General features: G+C 45.5%; 2 protein-coding genes across 6 annotated transcripts in view; both read left to right on the top strand.

Annotated features, from left to right (window-relative positions):
- The window catches only part of PDE4D (phosphodiesterase 4D), a 749511-nt gene that overhangs the window by 451363 nt on the left and 277588 nt on the right, over positions 1 to 20560 (top strand). The gene's annotated exons all lie outside the window — the stretch shown is intronic.
- On the top strand, positions 4665 to 6511 carry LOC125637274 (uncharacterized). The gene is made up of 2 exons (XM_048851548.2): positions 4665 to 5391; positions 5974 to 6511. Exons 1-2 carry the CDS (start codon positions 4806 to 4808, stop codon positions 6252 to 6254), a joined length of 867 nt encoding a protein of 288 aa, XP_048707505.2. The 5' UTR covers positions 4665 to 4805; the 3' UTR covers positions 6255 to 6511.

The following is a 20560-nucleotide window of genomic DNA, read 5'->3' as shown; positions in this document are numbered from 1 at the left end:
TTTCAATGAAAAATGTTGTTTAGCAAACCCTGTTTTTTCTACTTTCCAATTTTACTTTTACTTTAGAATAAACTATGATTTTAAAATTGCAGTTACTATTTTTTGGACAAGAATGTAATATTTTCATATTAGCACATTCGGAACTATTGAATCTGTTGACTTAGTGACCAGTTCTTCTCTTACATACAGTGTGTTCTTATATGTCTAATTTTAAAGCCATTTATGATATATTTATGATTTATGACCTGAAAATCAAAAACAAATCCTATAAAAAGTGAGAACATGGACGAATTGCTGAGGATGAGTACAAAAGAATAGCACAAGCATGTAGGAACAAAATCAGAAAGGCGAAAGCACAAAGTGAGTTACATCTAGCAAAGGACATTAAAGGCAATAGGAAGAGGTTCTTGCAGTACATTAAGACCAAGAGGAAGATGAAGCAAAGTGTAGGTCATCTTCTCAGTGAGGAAGGAGAGCTAATAACAGATGACAGCAAGAAGGCTGACATGTTTAATGCCTATTTTTCATCAGTCTTCACTAAAAAGGTTAATGGTGCCCAGATATTTAACAACATGGAAGAAGAAATACAAGCCAAAACAGGGAAAGAACAGATTAAAGAATATGTGGATTATTATTAGTTACATGTATTCAAGTTGGGAGGACCTGATGAAATCATCCTCGGGTACTTAAGAAACTACTCAAACAATCTTGGAACCATTCGCAATTATCTTTGAGAACTCATGGAGGAAGGGTAAGGTCCCAGAGGACAGGAAAAGGCAAACTAGGGTTCCGTTCACCGAGGCCGGCAGCGGGCTGAGCGGGGCCTGTGGCTGGGACCCCGGCTGGCAAGGGACCGGCAGCCAGAACCCCACACCGGCAGTGGGCTGAGCGGGGCCAGCTGCCGGGACCCCAGAGCAGCTCAGCCAGGGTCCCGGCTGCCGGCCCCGCTCAGCCCGCTGCTGGTCTGGGATCCCGGCCCTGCCCAAACAGAGTAGGTATCTACCTTCTCCCTGGTTCTAGCCATTCTCTTCCTCTCTCTGCACTGAGATGAGGGTGGGTGTGTGCTGAGAACAGGGCTGGGGGTGAGGGAGCAGGCTGGGGGTTGGGGTGCAGGGTCTGGCCAGGAGCTAGAATGAGGGAGGGGGCTCAGGGTTGGGGCAGGAGGTTTGGGTATGGAGCGCTTACCTGGGCAGCTCCCATGTGGTGCGAGGGGTGCAGATGGGAATGTGTGTGTGTGTGCAGGAGCTCCCGTTTGGTGCTCAGGGTGGGAGTGGGGATGTGGGGGGTGCAAGAGTCAGGGCATGGGGTGCAGGGGGTCTGGGTATGTGTGGGGAGTGCCGGAGTCAGGGCTGGGGTTGTGGGGGGGTGCAGGGGTCAGGGCACAGGGCACGGTGTGTGTGTGAGGAGGGTTCAGGGGTGAGGGCAGAGGGCTGGGGTGTGTGAGGGGGGTTCAGGGTAGAGGTGGGGGGGTTCAGGGGTGAGGGAAGAGGGTTGGGGTCATGGGGGTGCTCCCAGCCCCCTGCCCTGAGTGGCTCACTGCAGAGGGCTGGAGGGGATATGCCCTGATTCCACCCCCTTCCCCAAGGTCCCCGGAGCAGAGCATGCTGCGGCTCCGTTTTTACCTCTCCCGCTCTGTAGCAAGGGCCATCAGCTGATCTGCGGCAGGGAGGGAGCAGACGAGGGGCAGGAACCCAGCACCCAGGAAGAGGCGGGGGGGGGGGGGGAAAGCTTGCCTGCCCTGAAAGGAGAGAGCGGTGGGTGGGGGGCGGAAAAGAGCGGGCCGGGCCGGGCAGGGCAGGATTTTTAGTGCACGCTGCTGTCTGCTTGGGTCCGGCAGACAGCAGTGTGCCATTAAAAATTGGCTCACATGCCGTGTTTGGCACACGTGCCATAGGTTGCCGACCCCTGACCTAGAGGATGATAAGGTCATAAGGAGTGGCTAACATGGATTTGCTAAGAAGAAATCATGCCAAACCAACCTAATTTCCCTCTTTCACAGGGTTACTGGCCTAGTGGACAGGGGGAGCTGTAGACTTGATATATCTTGATATTTATTGAGGCTTTTGACACAGTCCCACCTGATATTCACATGAGCAAACTAGAGAAATATGGGCTAGATTAAATTACTATAAGGTGAATGCACAACTGGTTGAAAGACCATGCCCAAACAGTAGTTATTCATGGTTTGCTGTTAAACTGGGAGGATGTATCTAATGGGGACCCACAGTGGTCTGTCTGGCACTAGTCAATATTTTCATTAATGACTTGAATAATGGAGTGGAGACTGTACTTATGACATCTGCAGATAACACCAAACTGGGGGGGATTGCAAGCACTTCAGTGGACAGGATTAGAATTCAAAATGACCTTGACAAATTGGAGAATTGGTCTGAAATGAACAAGATGAAATTCAATAAAGATGAGTGCAATAAAGAGCCTTAGGAAGAAAAAATCAAATGAACAACTATAAAAGTGGAGAGTAACTGACTGAGTAGAAACGCTGCTGAAAAGGATCTGGGTGTTATAGTGGATTACAAATTGAATGCGAATCAATAATGTGATGCAGTTGAAAAAAGACTCATATTATTCTGGGGTGTATTGACAGAAGTATCATTTGTAAGACACGGGAGGTAGTTGTCCCACTCTACTTGGTACAGCTGTGGCCTCGTTTTTAGAGTACTGTGTCCAGTTCTGGGCACCACACTTTAGGAAAGATGTGGACAAACTGAAGAGAGGTTTACAAAACATGATCTATTTGGAAAGGTTAAAAATTAATTGGGCATGTTCAGTTTTGAGAAAAGAAGACTGAGGTGGGACCTGTTAAGTCTTCAAATATGTTATGACCTGTTATAAAGAGGACTGTGATCAATTGTTCTCCATGTCTACTAAAGGTAAGACAAAAAGTAATGGGCTTGATCTGCAGCAAGGGAGATTTAGGTTAGATGGTAGGAAAAAATTTCTAACTATAAGAGTAGTTAAGCTTTGGCATAAGCTTCCTTAGGAGGTTGTGAAATCCCCTTCATTGGAGGTTTTAAAGAACAGTTTGGACAAACACACCTTTCAGGGACGGTCTAGGTATATTTGGTGCTCCCTCAGTGCAGAGGGATGGACTCCTGACCTTTTGAGGTCCCATCCAGCCCTACATTTCTATGAGTGTCTCAGTCAGTGCCGAATAGCAAGTGGCCCAAACTCCCCCTTGAAGGGAATCCCAGTGCAGTTTAGCCACTTCATACCCCACCAAAGAAACTGTGGCTTAGAGCCCCAGGGCCAAATTCACTGGAGAGCCTGTCTATTTAAGTTGAAACCTCTTATGACCCCCTCAGTGTGCATGTTGGGTGTATCTAGACTCTCTTTAGGGTTACTTAATATCTCTGCTGGTTTGTTTTAAGTGTTTGGGTTCATAGTTTGAGTTAGTGATTATTACTTTATGTTAACCCTTTAGCCAATTATTACTTTTAAGTGCAACAAGTCAACAGCTAAAAATATGTAAAAATGTGAGTGAAGTTTGTGATTTGGGAAGGAAAGAGAGCATGCATCTAGCTGGAAGTAACAATCCATATCGTACCCACTGAACTACTGAACTAGACAACAAAAAGCTAAGAAAAAATACTGCATAACAAATGAACTGCAGTATGACAAAAAGAAAAGGAGTACTTGTGGCACCTTCGAGACTAACAAATTTATTTGAGCATAAGCTTTTGTGAGCTACAGCTAATGCATCCTATGAAGTGAGCTGTAGCTCACGAAAGCTTATGCTCAAATAAATTTGTTAGTCTCGAAGGTGCCACAAGTACTCCTTTTCTTTTGCGAATACAGACTAACACGGCTGCTACTCTGAAACCTGCAATATGACAGATGCCTGTCTCTGAACCCCTTCTTAATCCTGCAAGGTGCTGAGTGCCCACAACGCTCATTGACTTTGGTGCAAGTTGTCAGTCCTCAGAAGTGCTCCAAATGGGTTCAGCGACTGGAAGGAACTGGCCCATAATGAAATAGATTTGAATGATTATTTAATAAATCTGCTGAAGAAAAAACTTTCATATGGTGTATGTAGTTTTGTAGCAGTTTGGTTAAAGTGAGTGAGCTTCTAAAGGCAAAGCTTTGCTGTGGAGAAATGACTTAGTATTAGTACTACATATAATAATTCCCGCATGAAATTAAATAACTGTTGAAGGAGTATCCTTATAAAGTAATGGATATATGTAATTTCAAAACTAGAGTTTCCTGTCAGCTATGTATGAAGGCACACTATCAAAACTCAATAAATAATAATACTATGAATATTAAAATTAAGTTGCCACATGGAAAATAAAGGAGGGTTCCCAGTTGTTTTATGAGAGCTTCTTTTGTTCCATCCCCCCTGTGTATTTTTTTTCTTCTTTGGCCATCTGGCATATTTCCTCTGGCCAAGAGGATTGATCATGTGATTGTAACTACTGCCAACATTTAGTCCTGGTCTACACTAGGACTTTAGGTCGAATTTAGCAGCGTTAAATCGATGTAAACCTGCACCAGTCCACACGATGAAACCCTTTATTTCGACTTAAAGGGCTCTTAAAATCGATTTCCTTACTCCACCCCTGACAAGTGGATTAGCGCTTAAATCGGCCTTGCTTGCTCGAATTTGGGATACTGTGGACACAATTCGACGGTATTGGCCTCCGGGAGCTATCCCAGAGTGCTCCATTGTGACCGCTCTGGACAGCACTCTCAACTCAGATGCACTGGCCAGGTAGACAGGAAAAGAACCGCGAACTTTTGAATCTCATTTCCTGTTTGGCCAGCGTGGCAAGCTGCAGGTGACCATGCAGAGCTCATCAGCAGAGGTGACCATGATGGAGTCCCAGGATCGCAAAAGAGCTCCAGCATGGACCGAACGGGAGGTACGGGATCTGATCGTTGTTCGGGGAGAGGAATCCTTGCTATCAGAACTCCGTTCCAGTTTTCGAAATGCCAAAACCTTTCTGAAAATCTCCCAGGGCATGAAGGACAGAGGCCATAACAGGGACCCGAAGCAGTGCCGCGTGAAACTTAAGGAGCTGAGGCAAGCCTACCAGAAAACCAGAGAGGCGAACGGCCGCTCCGGGTCAGAGCCCCAAACATGCCGCTTCTATGATGAGCTGCATGCCATTTTAGGGGGTTCAGCCACCACTACCCCAGCTGTGTTGTTTGACTCCTTCAATGGAGATGGAGGCAATACGGAAGCAGGTTTTGGGGACGAAGAAGATGATGATGATGATGATGAGGTTGTAGATAGCTCACAGCAAGCGAGCGGAGAAACCGGTTTTCCCGACAGCCAGGAACTGTTTCTCACCCTGGACCTGGAGCCAGTACCACCTGAACCCACCCAAGGCTGCTTCCTGGACCCGGCAGGCGGAGAAGGGACCTCCGGTGAGTGTACCTTTTTAAAATACTGAACATGGTTTAAAAGCAAGCATGTGAAAGAATTACTTTGCCCTGGCATTCGCGGCTCTCCTGGATGTACTCCCAAAGCCTTTGCAAAAGGTTTCTGGGGAGGGCAGCCTTATTGCGTCCTTCATGGTAGGACACTTTACCACTCCAGGCCAGTAACACGTACTCGGGAATCATTGTACAACAAAGCATTGCAGTGTATGTTTGCTGGCGTTCAGACAACATCCGTTCTTTATCTCTCTGTGTTATCCTCAGGAGAGTGAGATATAATTCATGGTCACCTGGTTGAAATAGAGTGCTTTTCTCTATGGGACACTCAGAGGAGCCCGTTCCTGCTGGGCTGTTTGCCTGTGGCTAAACAGAAACGTTCCCCGCTGTTAGCCACGGGGAGGGTTGAGGGGTTAGCCACGCAGTGGGGTGAGGCAAAATGCGACCTTGTAACGAAAGCACATGTGCTATGTATGTAATGTTAACAGCAAGGTTTACCCTGAAAGAGTGTAGCCACTGTTTTATAAAATGTGTCTTTTTAAATACCGCTGTCCCTTTTTTTTTCTCCACCAGCTGCATGTGTTTCAATGATCACAGGATCTTCTCCTTCCCAGAGGCTAATGAAGATTAGAAAGAAAAAAAAACGCACTCGAGATGAAATGTTCTCCGAGCTCATGCTGTCCTCCCGCACTGACAGAGCACAGACGAATGCGTGGAGGCAAATAATGTCAGAGTGCAGGAAAGCACAAAACGACCAGGAGGAGAGGTGGCGGGCTGAAGAGAGTAAGTGGCGGGCTGAAGAGAGGGCTGAAGCTCAAATGTGGCGGCAGCGTGATGAGAGGAGGCAGGATTAAATGCTGAGGCTGCTGGAGGACCAAACCAGTATGCTCCAGTGTATGGCTGAGCTGCAGCAAAGGCAGCTGGAGCACAGACTGCCACTACAGCCCCTGTGTAACCAACCGCTCTCCTCCCCAAGTTCCATAGCCTCCACACCCAGATGCCCAAGAACACGGTGGGGGGGCCACCGGCCAACCAGCCACTCTGCCACAGAGGATTGCCCAAAAAAAAAGAAGGCTGGCATTCAATAAATTTTAAAGTTGTAAACTTTTAAGGTGCTGTGTGGCATTTTCCTTCCCTCCTCCACCACCCCTCCTGGGCTACCTTGGTAGTCATCTCCCTATTTGTGTGATGAATGAACAAAAATGCATGAATGTGAAGCAACAATGACTTTATTGCCTCTGCAAGCGGTGATCGAAGGGAGGAGGGGAGGGTGGTTAGCTTACAGGGAAGTAGAGTGAACCAAGGGGCGGGGGGTTTCATCAAGGAGAAACAAACAGAACTTTCACACCGTAGCTTGGCCAGTCATGACACTGGTTTTCAAAGCTTCTCTGATGCGTACCGCGCCCTCCTGTGCTCTTCTAACCTCCCTGGTGTCTGGCTGCGCATAACCAGCAGCCAGGCAATTTGCCTCAACCTCCCACCCTGCCATAAACGTCTCCCCCTTACACTCACAGATATTGTGGAGCACACAGCAAGCAGTAATAACAGTGGGGATATTGGTTTCGCTGAGGTCTAAGCGAGTCAGTAAACTGCGCCAGCGTGCCTTTAAACGTCCAAATGCACATTCTACCACCATTCTGCACTTGCTCAGCCTGTAGTTGAACAGCTCCTGACTACTGTCCAGGCTGCCTATGTACAGCTTCATGAGCCATGGCATTAAGGGGTAGACTGGGTCCCCAAAGATACATATAGGCATTTCAACATCCCCAACAGTTATTTTCTGGTCTGGGAATAAAGTCCCTTCCTGCAGCTTTTGAAACAGACCAGAGTTCCTGAAGATGCGAGCGTCATGTACCTTTCCCGGCCATCCCACGTTGATGTTGGTGAAACGTCCCTTGTGATCCACCAGAGCTTGCAGCACTATTGAAAAGTACCCCTTGCGGTTTATGTACTCGGCGGCTTGGTGCTCCGGTGCCAAGATAGGGATATGGGTTCCGTCTATGGCCCCACCACACTTAGGGAATCCCATTGCAGCAAAGCCATCCACTATGACCTACACATTTCCCAGGGTCCCTACCCTTGATATCAGCAGATCTTTGATTGCGTGGGCTACTTGCATCACAGCAACCCCCACAGTAGATTTGCCCACTCCAAATTGATTCCCAACTGACCGGTAGCTGTCTGGCATTGCAAGCTTCCACAGGGCTATCGCCACTCGCTTCTCAACTGTGAGGGCTGCTCTCATCTTGGTATTCATGCGCTTCAGGGCAGGGGAAAGCAAATCACAAAATTCCATGAAAGTGCCCTTACGCATGCGAAAGTTTCGCAGCCACTGGGAATCGTCCCAGACCTGCAACACTATGCGGTCCCACCAGTCTGTGCTTGTTTCCCGAGCCCAGAATCGGCGTTCCACAGCATGAACCTGCCCCATTAGCACCATGATGCATGCATTGGCAGGGCCCATGCTTTCAGAGAAATCTGTGTCCATGTCCTGATCACTCACGTGACTGCGCTGACTTCGCCTCCTCGCCCGGTATCGCTTTGCCAGGTTCTGGTGCTGCATATACTGCTGGATAATGCGTGTGGTGTTTAATGTGCTCCTAATTGCCAAAGTGAGCTGAGCGGCCTCCATGCTTGCCTTGGTATGGCGTCTGCACAGAAAAAAGGTGCGGAACGATTGTCTGCCGTTGCTCTGATGGAGGAAGGGGCGACTGATGACACGGCTTACAGGGTTGGCTTCAGGGAGCTAAAATCAACAAAGGGGGTGGCTTTACATCAAGGAGTATTTCAGGCAGGACTTCACGGAGGGTTCCAATAAGAAATGGTGCACCTAAGTTATTGTTGTTATTGGAACAAGGAGGTTAGTCTGGCCTCTGATTGATACATGGCTAGATTTACCTCGCTGCACCTTCCCTGTGAGTGACTGCAGTGTGACCTAGAGGAATGAGTCCCCTAGACGGGGGAGGAGGCAAATGAGTACAAAACAAATCTGGTCTATTTCTTGTTTTGATCCACTCCATCTATCTTTTACATCTTTGGCTGGCAGCAGACGGTGCAGAAGGACTGCAAGCCATCCACATCTCATGGCTGCTCGGCAGAAGATGGTGCAATAGGACTGCTAGCAATCCGTATCGCCTGCCTGCTCACCATAAGACGGTTCAATAGGACTGACTGCAGGACTAAAGAGAATGACCTGGTCAAGTCACTCCAAATTTAGTCCCTGCGCCCATGTCTGCCCAGGCGCTCATGGCCGACGTGGCCACGGTGGCGGTTACCTGAGCGGGCTCCATGCTTGCCGTGGTATGGCGTCTGCACATGTAACTCAGGAAAAAAGGCGCGAAACAATTGTCTGCCCTTGCTTTCACGGAGGGAGGGAGGGAACAGGGGCCTGACAATATGTACCCAGAACTACCCGCGACAATGTTTTAGCCCCATCAGAGTGCTCCATTGTGACTGCCAGCACAATGTGGCCTGCACGCAACAATGTTTTAGCCCCATCAGGCATTGGGATCTCAACCCAGAATTCCAATGGGCAGCGGAGACTGCGGGAACTGTGGGATAGCTACCCACAGTGCAACGCTCCGGAAGTCGACTCTAGCCTCGGTACTGTGGAAGCGCTCCGCCAAGTTAATGCACTTAATGCACTTAGAGCATTTTCTGTGGGGACACACACACTCGAATATATAAAACCGATTTCTAAAAAAACGACTTCTATAAATTCGACCTTATTCCGTAGTGTAGGCATACCCTTAGTTCCTTAGCCAGCTGTTCAAGGGGTTCATAAGTAAGGAGGCTGACTCCATCCTGTCACATAATTATGCTGCAAGACACTAAAATCTTAGAGCCTAGAATGTTAAACCTGACTCTCAAACAAGGGTTTTTTCCATATTGCCAAATACAAGTAATGGGATTTCTCAATCGTATAAATGCTGTCTTAGAGTGCAAAGTGAGGTATTCTAGAGTTACTAGATATTATTGTCCCTCTGGTAAAATTGTAACAAAAACTAGATTAAAGTTATTTATTTGTTTGTTTGTTTATATTGTGGTAGCTCCTCGAGGTTCCAATCATGGATTTGGGATCTCACCATGCTAGACACTGTACAAAATAACAGTGTTGTTTGCAACAGTATCTCAATATTATACACTTTGAGGGTTTCATTAAAAACTAACTTTGTGGTGAAACTTACAGTGCATGGTTTTGGTCTCTGCCTGATTCACCTCAGAAGTTCCTTGATTCAAAATGTGCCTGTCACAAGTGAAATAAGGTGTTGAATATAATTCTGGTGTGTGTTAGACACATTTTTACACCACAGTTCCAGCACCAACTGTAACATAATCTGATCTGACCCATGCGAAACCTTTCTCAGCGGAAGCTGAAATATAGCAAGGAGCATGTAGATCAGGATTAAACAGCACTGGCAGAGCTAAATTCATGTTTGCACTATGTACAGTGTCTTGATTATTGCCATTGCAATAGACCTAACTTTTTTTTAGTATCTTTATGACTGTAATGTCTAAAATGTACCAGAAACTATACAAACATGTGGGAACACTCATTCTTGGTCCCCAAAGCTTATAATATAATCAGATAAAGGATAGGGAAAAGAGTAGAGTCTACAAGTAAAATGGTCAAGGTGAAGACTGGCACTTATTTAAATTTCTCATATTTTCCTCCCACCCACACAAATGGGCTTTAGCCTGCCAGTGTTTCCTGTTTTGTTTTGTTTTTTGTTTTTTCCAGAAATGATCCTGTTAGTGTTGTATGAATAAAATATTGACCAGAAATATATAAACAAGAATGCTGTAGATAGTAGGTGTTCTTAATGCTGTAAGCTGATTATGTTTACATAAAGTCTCACAAGCTAAGTGGAGTGAAACATAAGACTTGGATTGAAAAACCTCCAGGAAATGCAGTATCTACTGTCGGTGCCGCAGGGAGTGGTGCTGATAATTCATTCTTACTCCTGTGTGGTTCAGTTTCAAATCAGTGTCCTGACAGTCCTTGAGAGTGCTGTGCTGCTGGAAACGTCATTTTATATCTGACACATAGAGCTAAAATCCTGACTAATTGTGGTTATTACAGAACCTATTACACTTTTTGCAAGAATTAGGAGTGATCACCCCAAGATCCTACCCAAATTCTCACGTAGATAATTACATTCTAACGAAATTTCCCCTTCACTTCTACTTGGATATAGTATTCTTCACTTACTCCCCTCAATTGTTGTGTAATGTTGCTGTGGGTTGTGGTAAATAGCTGTTGTGTTTCACCTCAGGCAGAGGTAACTTAATTTCAGTGGTGAGTGAAGTGATTCCTGTTTATAGTTTGTATGCCAGTTTCAGTTGTAAAGCACTTTGGGATCCTCCTGGATGTGAAAGATGGTGTGTAAGACACTGGCCAGAAATGCCAAAAAAATACTAGTTTTGATTTTAAAATGTTATATGTGCAGGGATTTTTATTTTAGTGTCAAGGCTATGTGAATTGCAATTCTCTGATGTGTAACAAATCTTAGGCCACTATAAATAGAACTATCAGCAGATCTCATACCGAATACATCAGGTAAACAAGTTGACCCTAGTTCAGCATGTACTCTGTCAAGATGCAGTAATTAATTTCTAGATTTTGCATAAAACAAGAACGTAACTGGTGGAAAGGATAATCAAAATGTCCTATCAACATTAGTTTAGTGCTGTTCATCTGTAATATTTGTATGTAAATCATGAGCTAGGAATGGATATGTCATTTATTGCAACTAGTAATTTGTTTAGGACAATTTGAGAAATATGGAGTTTTCCTGAATTGAGTTTAGACATTTATCTTTTAGACCTAACAAAAGCAACTTATTTATGAGCTCTGGGAAACAGCTGATATCTTCAGGCAACTGAATGTTTAAATGGGCTCTGTGAAAGAGATACGTGATTACTAACAGAAAAAATGCTGCAAGATACTGAAAAATAACTAAGGGGCCAAGTGCTACTCTCTACATGGAGAAAAAGAAAGTAAAAAGAAATATAGATGCCCCTGAACCAACCAAGGAAAAGAATCATCAGGATTCTGGCATCCTTAGCAACATAGAAATTGCCATACTGGATCAGACCATTGGTCCATTAAATGTAATCCAGTCTCAGGGCTGTCAATGTAGCCAGCGCCACCTGCTTCAGAGAAAGGTGTAAGAAGCTCTGCAGCTCTTAAGGAATGTTTCTTCCTAAACCCTAATGGTTAGAGGGTGTTCTGTTCCCTGAAGAATGAAGGTCTATATCCCTTCCAAAATTCTTGGATTTGTAATATTTACTATAACTTTGGATATTTTTGTTATCCGTATCTATGTCCAGTCCTTTTTGAATCCTGCTAGGTTCTTGGTCTCAACAATTTCTTATCACAATGAGTTCCACAGGCTAATTATGCATTGTGTATAAAAAGTATTTTCTTTTATCAGTTTAAAATTATCTCCTTCTGAATTTCATTGAACATCCTCTTATCTTGTATTATGAAACTGAATAAATAGAGGTGTCCAGTCCAATGTCTCTGTACTATTTGTTATTTTGTATAGCTTTATATCACCTCTTATTAGTCTTGTCTCTAAGCTAAACAGTCCAAACCTTTTCAACCTCTCTTCCTATGGCAGTTTTTCCATGACTCTAAACATTCTCGATGCCTGTCTCTGAACCCCTTCTAATTGTGCTATCTTCTCTCTGAAACAGGGTGACTCGCACTGAATAAAGTGTTCCTGGTGAGGGCATATCATTGATTTATATAAATGGCATTATAATATTTTCAGTATTATTCTCCATCCCATTTCTTATGCATCCGTATGTATCTATTTATTTATTTTCCCACTGCTGCACATTGGGAACAATGAGCACCAATCTTTCCCTTCCCCAAACTCCCTTATAATCTCACCTCATCTGGAAGTCTCTTCCTGCTTCTGATAATTTTTATTACCACTCCTTAGAATCATTCTCTTTCTGCTGTATGTGTTCTGTGATATGGTGGCCAGAACTGAACACAGTGGATTCGGCTCCTGAATGGCTTAGGCACTTTTGAAAATGGAACTGAAGTTTCTCTGTGACATAGACGATTTTGAAAATATATAAACCAATGGCACCCAGATGACAGGGTGCCATTGGTTTATATAATCTCTATAAGAATAATCCAGGAGTGTCACTCTGTGGGTCACTCTGAAGCAATGAATGTTTTCTGCCTGTGTGTGTGAAGCAATGGAAACAGCCACAAGCATGGCTGAGAACTCCTCCTGTTCAGAATATCACTAGGTTGATCCTCACCGGGTTTCACAGCCTGTTACCATCCATTTTTTAAATTCTCAGACATTTTGACTTTATGAATGACACCTGTGCAGTGCACAGCTAAAGTAAGGCATGTATCTCTCCGTGACATGTATCTCTCCATCATGTAGGGAACAATTGTCACATGTAACTCAAGTAATCACCACCCTTACTCTACAGCTAATTTCAATGCAGCAGTTTAACTGGTTCTATGAGGGGCACAGCTCAGATGGTGGATTACTTGACCCAGCCACCAAATGAGAGAGCTGCAGAAGACAGGCATTGCAGGAAGGCCTAGTCCCAGCAAAAGAAATCTCCCATACCCTGGCAGGAAGGCCAGGCTGCCAGGAAGCTACTCCCAGGGAGAAGATTCTGGACAGAAGGGATTCATGGTGCGATGATCCGTCCCAGAGAGAAAGTACTCCCAGAAAAAAGACAGGGGCAGCTTGGGAGACCGAACTAGATGTGGACCCTCTAGGGGAACTACTAGAGACTTACTCAGCAATGACAATGAACTGTGTCAGGGAGAGGAGAGGTAGTGGCAGGACTTCCCACAGAGGCCCAAACTCCAAGCAAATAATTCAGTTTGAGCTGTGGCTAAAGGGCCATGACATAAAACTGATTAATCCAGAGGCAGAGGGTTTTCTGGTGGAGTTGCTGACTAATGGTTCCACTTCTCTTATGGGGGATCCTTTTCTGTTAAACATAAGGCCCTCTGAAGAGCCTAATTGGACTTATTATACCCCAGGTGAGGGAAATCAAGGCAGGGCACCCCACATCAACCATGGGCGGGGCGGAATATTAAATGGAGAGAGATCCAACGATACCCCCGGGACACAAATCAATACAACCACCATGCCATCATACACAGTAACCCCAAATATACATAGTTCTCACTGCAGCACACCCCCTCATTTGCTATTCGCACAAATCTCAAATCAACAGAAGTACCCCAGCATACACAATAATCCCAAATACACATCGACACTCACTGCATCACACACTTTTCATTTGCCACAAATACACACAGCTAACACAACGCAGCCCACACACAATCTACACAACCACCTACACAACAGCACAACCAGCATACACAAGAACCCCAAGCGCACTCTGAAGCCTAGAATGTCTCCTGAGTCAGTGTGAAGTGATAGGAACAGCTACAAGCATGGTTGAGATCTCTATTTAGACTATCACCAGATTCAGTCTTCACTGGGATTGCAGTCTACTATTGTCCAATATTAAAGTTCTCAGTCATTTTCAGTTGTTTTACATACATGATTTTATGAATTATACCCATGTGACAGCACAGGCTTTCAGCTACTACTGCAATTAAAATATTTTTAGTATTTTCCGATCTGATTCTTTATATATCCTAGTTTTTCTTTTAAATGTACTTGTGAGAAGCTAAATCTTCTGTGTATTTGAACTCACTGTTTATCAACAAAGGTAATGCTCTACTAAGTTTTAAAACATTGAAACAATTAATTTCAGTAATTGGCTCCTTTGGGTGTGCTTCGATTTCACAGACTTCACAAGACTGATTTCTGTTTATGCTTCAAAAGCCAATGCCCCAGCATGACATACTTTAACAAAGCCTAAGAAGTCTATTAGCTCTCCCGTACAGGGGCAGGTAAACCTCCGTTGACACTTAAAAAAAAAACTTTTGTAGTGATAATCAGGATGGCCCATTTCGAGCAGATGACAAGAAGGTGTGAGTAACAGTAGGGGGAAAATTAGCAAGGGAAATAGTTTTTACTTTGTGTAATGACCCATCCACTCCCAGTCTTCATTCAAGCCTAATTTAATGGCGTCCAGTTTGCAAATTAATTCCAATTCTGCAGTTTCTCAGAAGTTTCTTGGAGTCTTTTTTTGAAGTTTTTTTGTTGGAGAATTGCAAATTTTAGGTCTGAAATTGAGTGACCAGGGAGGTTGAAGTGTTCTCCGACTGGTTTTTGAATGTTATAATTCTTGACGTCTGATTTGTGTCCATTTATTCTTTTGCATAGAGATTGTCCGGTTTGGCCAATGTACATGGCGGAGGGGCATTGCTGGCACATGATGGCATATATCACATTGGTAGATGTGCAGGTGAAGGAGCCTCTGATGGTGTGGCTGATGTGATTAGGTCCTATGATGGTGTCCCTCGAATAGATACTCTGTCCACATATCTATTCTGATTGTCACTACAAAAGTATTTTTTTTCTCCTGCTGATAATGGCCCACCTTAATTGATTAGTCGCGTTATAGTTGGTATGGCAACACCCATTTTTTCATGTTCTCTGTGTATATATATCTTCCTATGTATTTTCCATTGCATGCATCCGATGAAGTGGGTTTTAGCCCACGAAAGCTTATGCCCCAAAAAATGTGTTAGTCTCTAAGGTGACACAAGTACTCCTCATTTTTTTAAATAGGAATTAGGTGACTTTCTGTATGTTGTGCCTTTGAAAATCTACCCCAAAATGTTTAGGGCCAGATTGCTTCTCCCTGGATGTTGATGAGAGGGATATTACAAGAAACCTCTCCACTTATGCAGAGACGCTGTCCACAGTCACTGTGGTGTCCTGACTGCATGGACAGAATGCTCCCTATTAGCAGACTTAGGGTTATCTACAGCACCCATTATAGAAAACTCTCAACTGGTAAATTACATCTGCATGATGATGTCTATAGCTGGTTTACAGAGGATTCTGTTCTTAATCCTCCCAGGTTCCAGTGAGCTCTCCCTCCAACATCATAGAATCATAGAATATAAGGGTTGGAAGGGACCCCAGAAGGTCATCTAGTCCAACCCCCTGCTCGAAGCAGGACCAATTCCCAGTTAAATCATCCCAGCCAGGGCTTTGTCAAGCCTGACCTTAAAAACCTCTAAGGAAGGAGATTCTACCACCTCCCTAGGTAACGCATTCCAGTGTTTCACCACCCTCTTAGTGAAAAAGTTTTTCCTAATATCCAATCTAAACCTCCCCCACTGCAGCTTGAGACCATTACTCCTCGTTCTGTCATCTGATACCATTGAGAACAGTCTAGAGCCATCCTCTTTGGAACCCCCTTTCAGGTAGTTGAAAGCAGCTATCAAATCCCCCCTCATTCTTCTCTTCTGCAGGCTAAACAATCCCAGCTCCCTCAGCCTCTCCTCATAACTCATGTGTTCCAGACCCCTAATCATTTTTGTTGCCCTTCGCTGGACTCTCTCCAATTTATCCACATCCTTCTTGAAGTGTGGGGCCCAAAACTGGACACAGTACTCCAGATGAGGCCTCACCAATGTCGAATAGAGGGGAACGATCACGTCCCTCGATCTGCTCGCTATGCCCCTACTTATACATCCCAAAATGCCATTGGCCTTCTTGGCAACAAGGGCACACTGCTGACTCATATCCAGCTTCTCGTCCACTGTCACCCCTAGGTCCTTTTCCGCAGAACTGCTGCCTAGCCATTCGGTCCCTAAACATCCCTCTGCCCCAATCCCAATCACACTTAACATAGCTGTTATGCTGAAAAGTTTCAGCAGATAAATGGGTCTTGTAATGTGCTCTAAAATCAGTCGGGCTTTGGAACAATTGAACCTTCTCTGGTAGTGTCAGGGCAAGGCCAGGGACGGCCTGTGTACACTGGTCAGTTATCACGTTGCAGTGAGGTGATGAGTTGTGGGGTCAGGGTTGGGATAACAGGAAGTCAGGGTCAGGCACCAAGTTGCAGGAGGCAAGCAAGTAGCAGAGTTGGGGTCAAGCCGAGTCAGGATACCAGGAAGTCTGGGTCAGGTACCAGGTTACAGGTGACAGGCAAATATCATCATAGAATCATAGAATATCAGGGTTGGAAGGGACCTCAGGAGGTGATCTAGTCCAACCCCTTGCTCAAAGCAGGACCAATCCCCAACTAAATCATCCCAGCCAGGGCTTTGTCAAGCCTGACCTTAAAAACCTCAAAGGAAGGAGATTCCACCACCTTACTAGGTAACTCATTCCAGTGGTTCACCACCCTCCTCGTGAAAAAGTTTTTCCTAATATCCAACCTAAACCTCCCCCACTGCAACTTGAGACCATTACTCCTCGTTCTGTCATCTGCTGCTGCTGAGAACAATCTAGATCCATCCTCTTTAGAACCCCCCTTCAGGTAGTTGAAAGCAGCTATCAAATTCCCCCCTCATTCTTCTCTTCTACAGACTAAACAATCCCATTTCCCTCAGCCTCTCCTCATAAGTCATGTGTTCCAGTCCCCTAATCATTTTTGTTGCCCTCCACTGGATGCTTTCCAACTTTTCCACATCCTTCTTGTGGTGTGGAGCCCAAAACAGGACACAGTACTCCAGATGAGGCCTCACCAGTGTCGAATAGAGGGGAACGATCACATCCCTCGATCTGCTGGCAATGCCGCTACTTATACAGCCCAAAATGCTGTTAGTCTTCTTGATAACAAGGGCACACTGTTGACTCATATCTAGCTTCTCGTCCACCGTAACCTCTAGGTCCTTTTCTGCAGAACTGCTGCCTAGCCATTCGGTCCCTAGTCTGTAGCGGTGCTTGGGATTCTTCCGTCCTAAATGAAGGACTCTACACTTGTCCTTGTTGAACTTCATCAGATTTCTTTTGGCTCAATCCTCTAATTTGTCTAGGTCCCACTGTATCCTATCCCTACCCTCCAGCGTATCTATCACTCCTCCCAGTTTAGTGTCATCTGCAAACTTGCTGAGGGTGCAGTCCACACCATCCTCCAGATCATTAATGAAGATATTGAACAAAACTGGCCCCAGGACCAACCCTTGGGGCACTCCGCTTGATACTGGCTGCCAACTAAACATGGAGCCATTGATCACTACCCATGGAGCCCGATGATCTAGCCAGCTTTCTATCCGCCTTATAGTCCATTCATCTAGCCCATACTTCTTTAACTCGCTGGCAAGAATACTGTGGGAGACGGTATCAAAAGCTTTGCTAAAGTCAAGGAATAACACATCCGCTGCTTTCCCCTCATCCACAGAGCCAGTTATCTCATCATAGAAGGCAATTAGATTTGTCAGGCATGACTTGCTCTTGATGAATCCATGCTGACTGTTCCTGATCACTTTCCTCTCCTCTAAGTGCTTCAGAATTGATTCCTTGAGGACCTGCCCCATGATTTTTCCAGGGACTGAGGTAAGGCTGATTGGACTGTAGTTCCCGGGATCCTCCTCCTTCCCTTTTTAAAAGATGGGCACTCCATTAGCCTTTTTCCAGTCGTCCGGGACCTCCCCTGATTACCATGAGTTTTCAAAGATAATGGCCAATGGCTTTGCAATCACATCCGCCAACTCCTTTAGCATTCTTGGATACAGTGCATCCCGCCCCATGGACTTGTGCTCGTCCAGCTTTACTCAATAGTCCCAAACCACTTCTTTCTCCACAGAGGGCTGGTCACCTCTTCCCCATGCTGTGCTGCCCAGTGCAGCCGTCTGGGAGCTGACCTTGTTCGTGAAGACAGAGGCAAAAAAAGCATTGAGTACATTAGCTTTTTCCACATCCTCTGTCACTAGGTTGCCTCCCTCATTCTGTAAGGGGCCCACACTTTCCTTGACCTTCTTCTTGTTGCTAACATACCTGAAGAAACCTTTCTTGTTACTCTTAACATCTCTTGCTAGCTGCAACTCCAAGTGTGATTTGGCCTTCCTGATTTCATTCCTGCATGCCTGAGCAATATTTTTATACTCCTCCCTGGTCATTTGTCCAATCTTCCACTTCTTCTAAGCTTCTTTTTTGTGTTTAAGATCAGCAAGGATTTCACTGTTAAGCCAAGCTGGTCGCCTGCCATATTTACTATTCTTTCTACACATCAGGATGGTTTATTCCTGCAACCTTAATAAGGATTCTTTAAAATACAGCCAGCTCTCCTGGACTCCTTTCCCGCTCCTGTTATTCTCTCAGGGGATCCTGCCCATCAGTTCCCTGAGGGAGTCAAAGTCTGCTTTTCTAAAGTCCAGGGTCTGTATTCGGCTGCTCTCCTTTCTTCCTTGTGTCAGGATCCTGAACTCGATGATCTCATGGTCACTGCCTCCCAAGTTCCCATCCACTTTTGCTTCCCCTACTAATTCTTCCCGGTTTGTGAGCAGTAGGTCAAGAAGAGCTCTGCCCTTAGTTGGTTTCTCCAGCACTTGCACCAGGAAATTGTCCCTACACATTCCAAAAACTTCTTGGATTGTCTGTGCACCGCTGTATTGCTCTCCCAGCAGATATCAGGGTGATTGAAGTCTCCCATGAGAACCAGGGCCTGCGATCTAGTAACTTCAGTTAGTTGCCGGAAGAAAGCCTCATCCACCTCATCCCCCTGGTCTGGTGGTCTATAGCAGACTCCCACCACGACATCACCCTTGTTGCTCACACTTCTAAACTTAATCCAGAGACTCTCAGGTTTTTCTGCAGTTTCATTCTGGAGTTCTGGGCAGTCATACTGCTCCCTTACATACAATGCAACTCCCCCACCTTCTCTGACCTGCCTGTCCTTCCTGAACAGTTTATATCCATCCATGACAGTACTCCAGTCATGTAAGTTATCCCACCAAGTCTCTGTTATTCCAATCACATCATATCATATCAGAATCAGGATCAAGACAGGTCAGGATACCAGGGAATCAAACACCAGGTTACAGTCAGCAGGCAAATAGCAGAGTTGGGGACAAACCATGGTCAGAAGCTGGAGTTTAGGGACCGAAACAAGCAGGTAGTCTGTGTTGTGGCTCAGACAGCTCCCCATGCTGGCTTCCTCATTTCTGTACCAGCATGAGCCAATCACTGGGCTGTGGGGGGGAGCTGCCACTCAGACCCTGCTGAGCAATACTTCCTGCAGTGCCTAGCTTCACAGGGACCTCCGGTGGAAACCTACCCTAAGCTTTCAGTGCTGATATGGAAGCATCAGTGGCCCAGAACCACCATGGTCCCAGTTTCCTATTCCTGCAGGTTCTTCAGGTTGCTCATTTGACAGAATGCTTTTTCTCCAGCTCTCCTACACTTCATCCTGGGTTTTGTGAACTGTGATGTCCCAGAGGAGTGCAACCTTTTTGGTGCATCATGTATGGAGAGACGACACGATACTCAGGGGGCTTGATGTTTGGATGCCTCCTGCCCCATTCTCTCCCGTGGGCCAAGCTCCCTGGCCAGACTACATCTCTCATGATTAGGGCCCTACCAAATTCACAGCCCATTTTGGTCAATTTCATGGCCATAGGATTTTTAAAATAATAAATTTCATGGTTTCAGCTATTTAAATCTGAAATTTCACGGTGTTGTAATTGTAGGGGTCCTGACCCAAAAAGGAATGGAGGGAGCGGTTTACAAAGTTATTGTTTGTGGGAGGGTTCGGTATTGCTACCTTACTTCTGCACTGCTGCTGGTGACAACTCTTCCTCCAGAGCTGGGCAGCTGGAGAGCGGTGGCTCTTGGCCGGAATCCCAGCTCTGAAGGCAGAGCCATTGCCAGGAGCAGCACAAAAGTAAGGGTGGCCTGGTATGGCATTGCCACCCTTATTTCTGTGCTGCTGCCTACAGAGCTGGGGCCTCAGTCAGCAGCCGCCACTCTCCAGCTGCCCAGCTCTGAAGGCAGCACAGAAGTAAGGGTGGCAATACCATGACCCCTCTAAAATAACCTTGCAACCTCCTGCAACTCCCTTTTGGGTCAGGACCCCCAATTTGAGAAATGCAGGTCTCCCCTGTGAAATCTGAATAGTATATGGTAAAAGCCCACAAAAGACCAGATTTCCAAGGGTCCGTGACATGTTTTTCATGGCTGTGAATTTGGTTGGGCCCTACTTATGATGAACCACAGCATCTGTTGATGTGTGGCATATTTTGAGTTTTTGTTTCAATTTGAAAAAAAAATACTGAAATATCAAAATTTCGTGC

Source organism: Caretta caretta, chromosome 5 (assembly GCF_965140235.1).
Source record: "Caretta caretta isolate rCarCar2 chromosome 5, rCarCar1.hap1, whole genome shotgun sequence".
Taxonomy (NCBI): domain Eukaryota; kingdom Metazoa; phylum Chordata; order Testudines; family Cheloniidae; genus Caretta; species Caretta caretta.
This window is presented reverse-complemented; position numbering and strand designations above follow the sequence as displayed.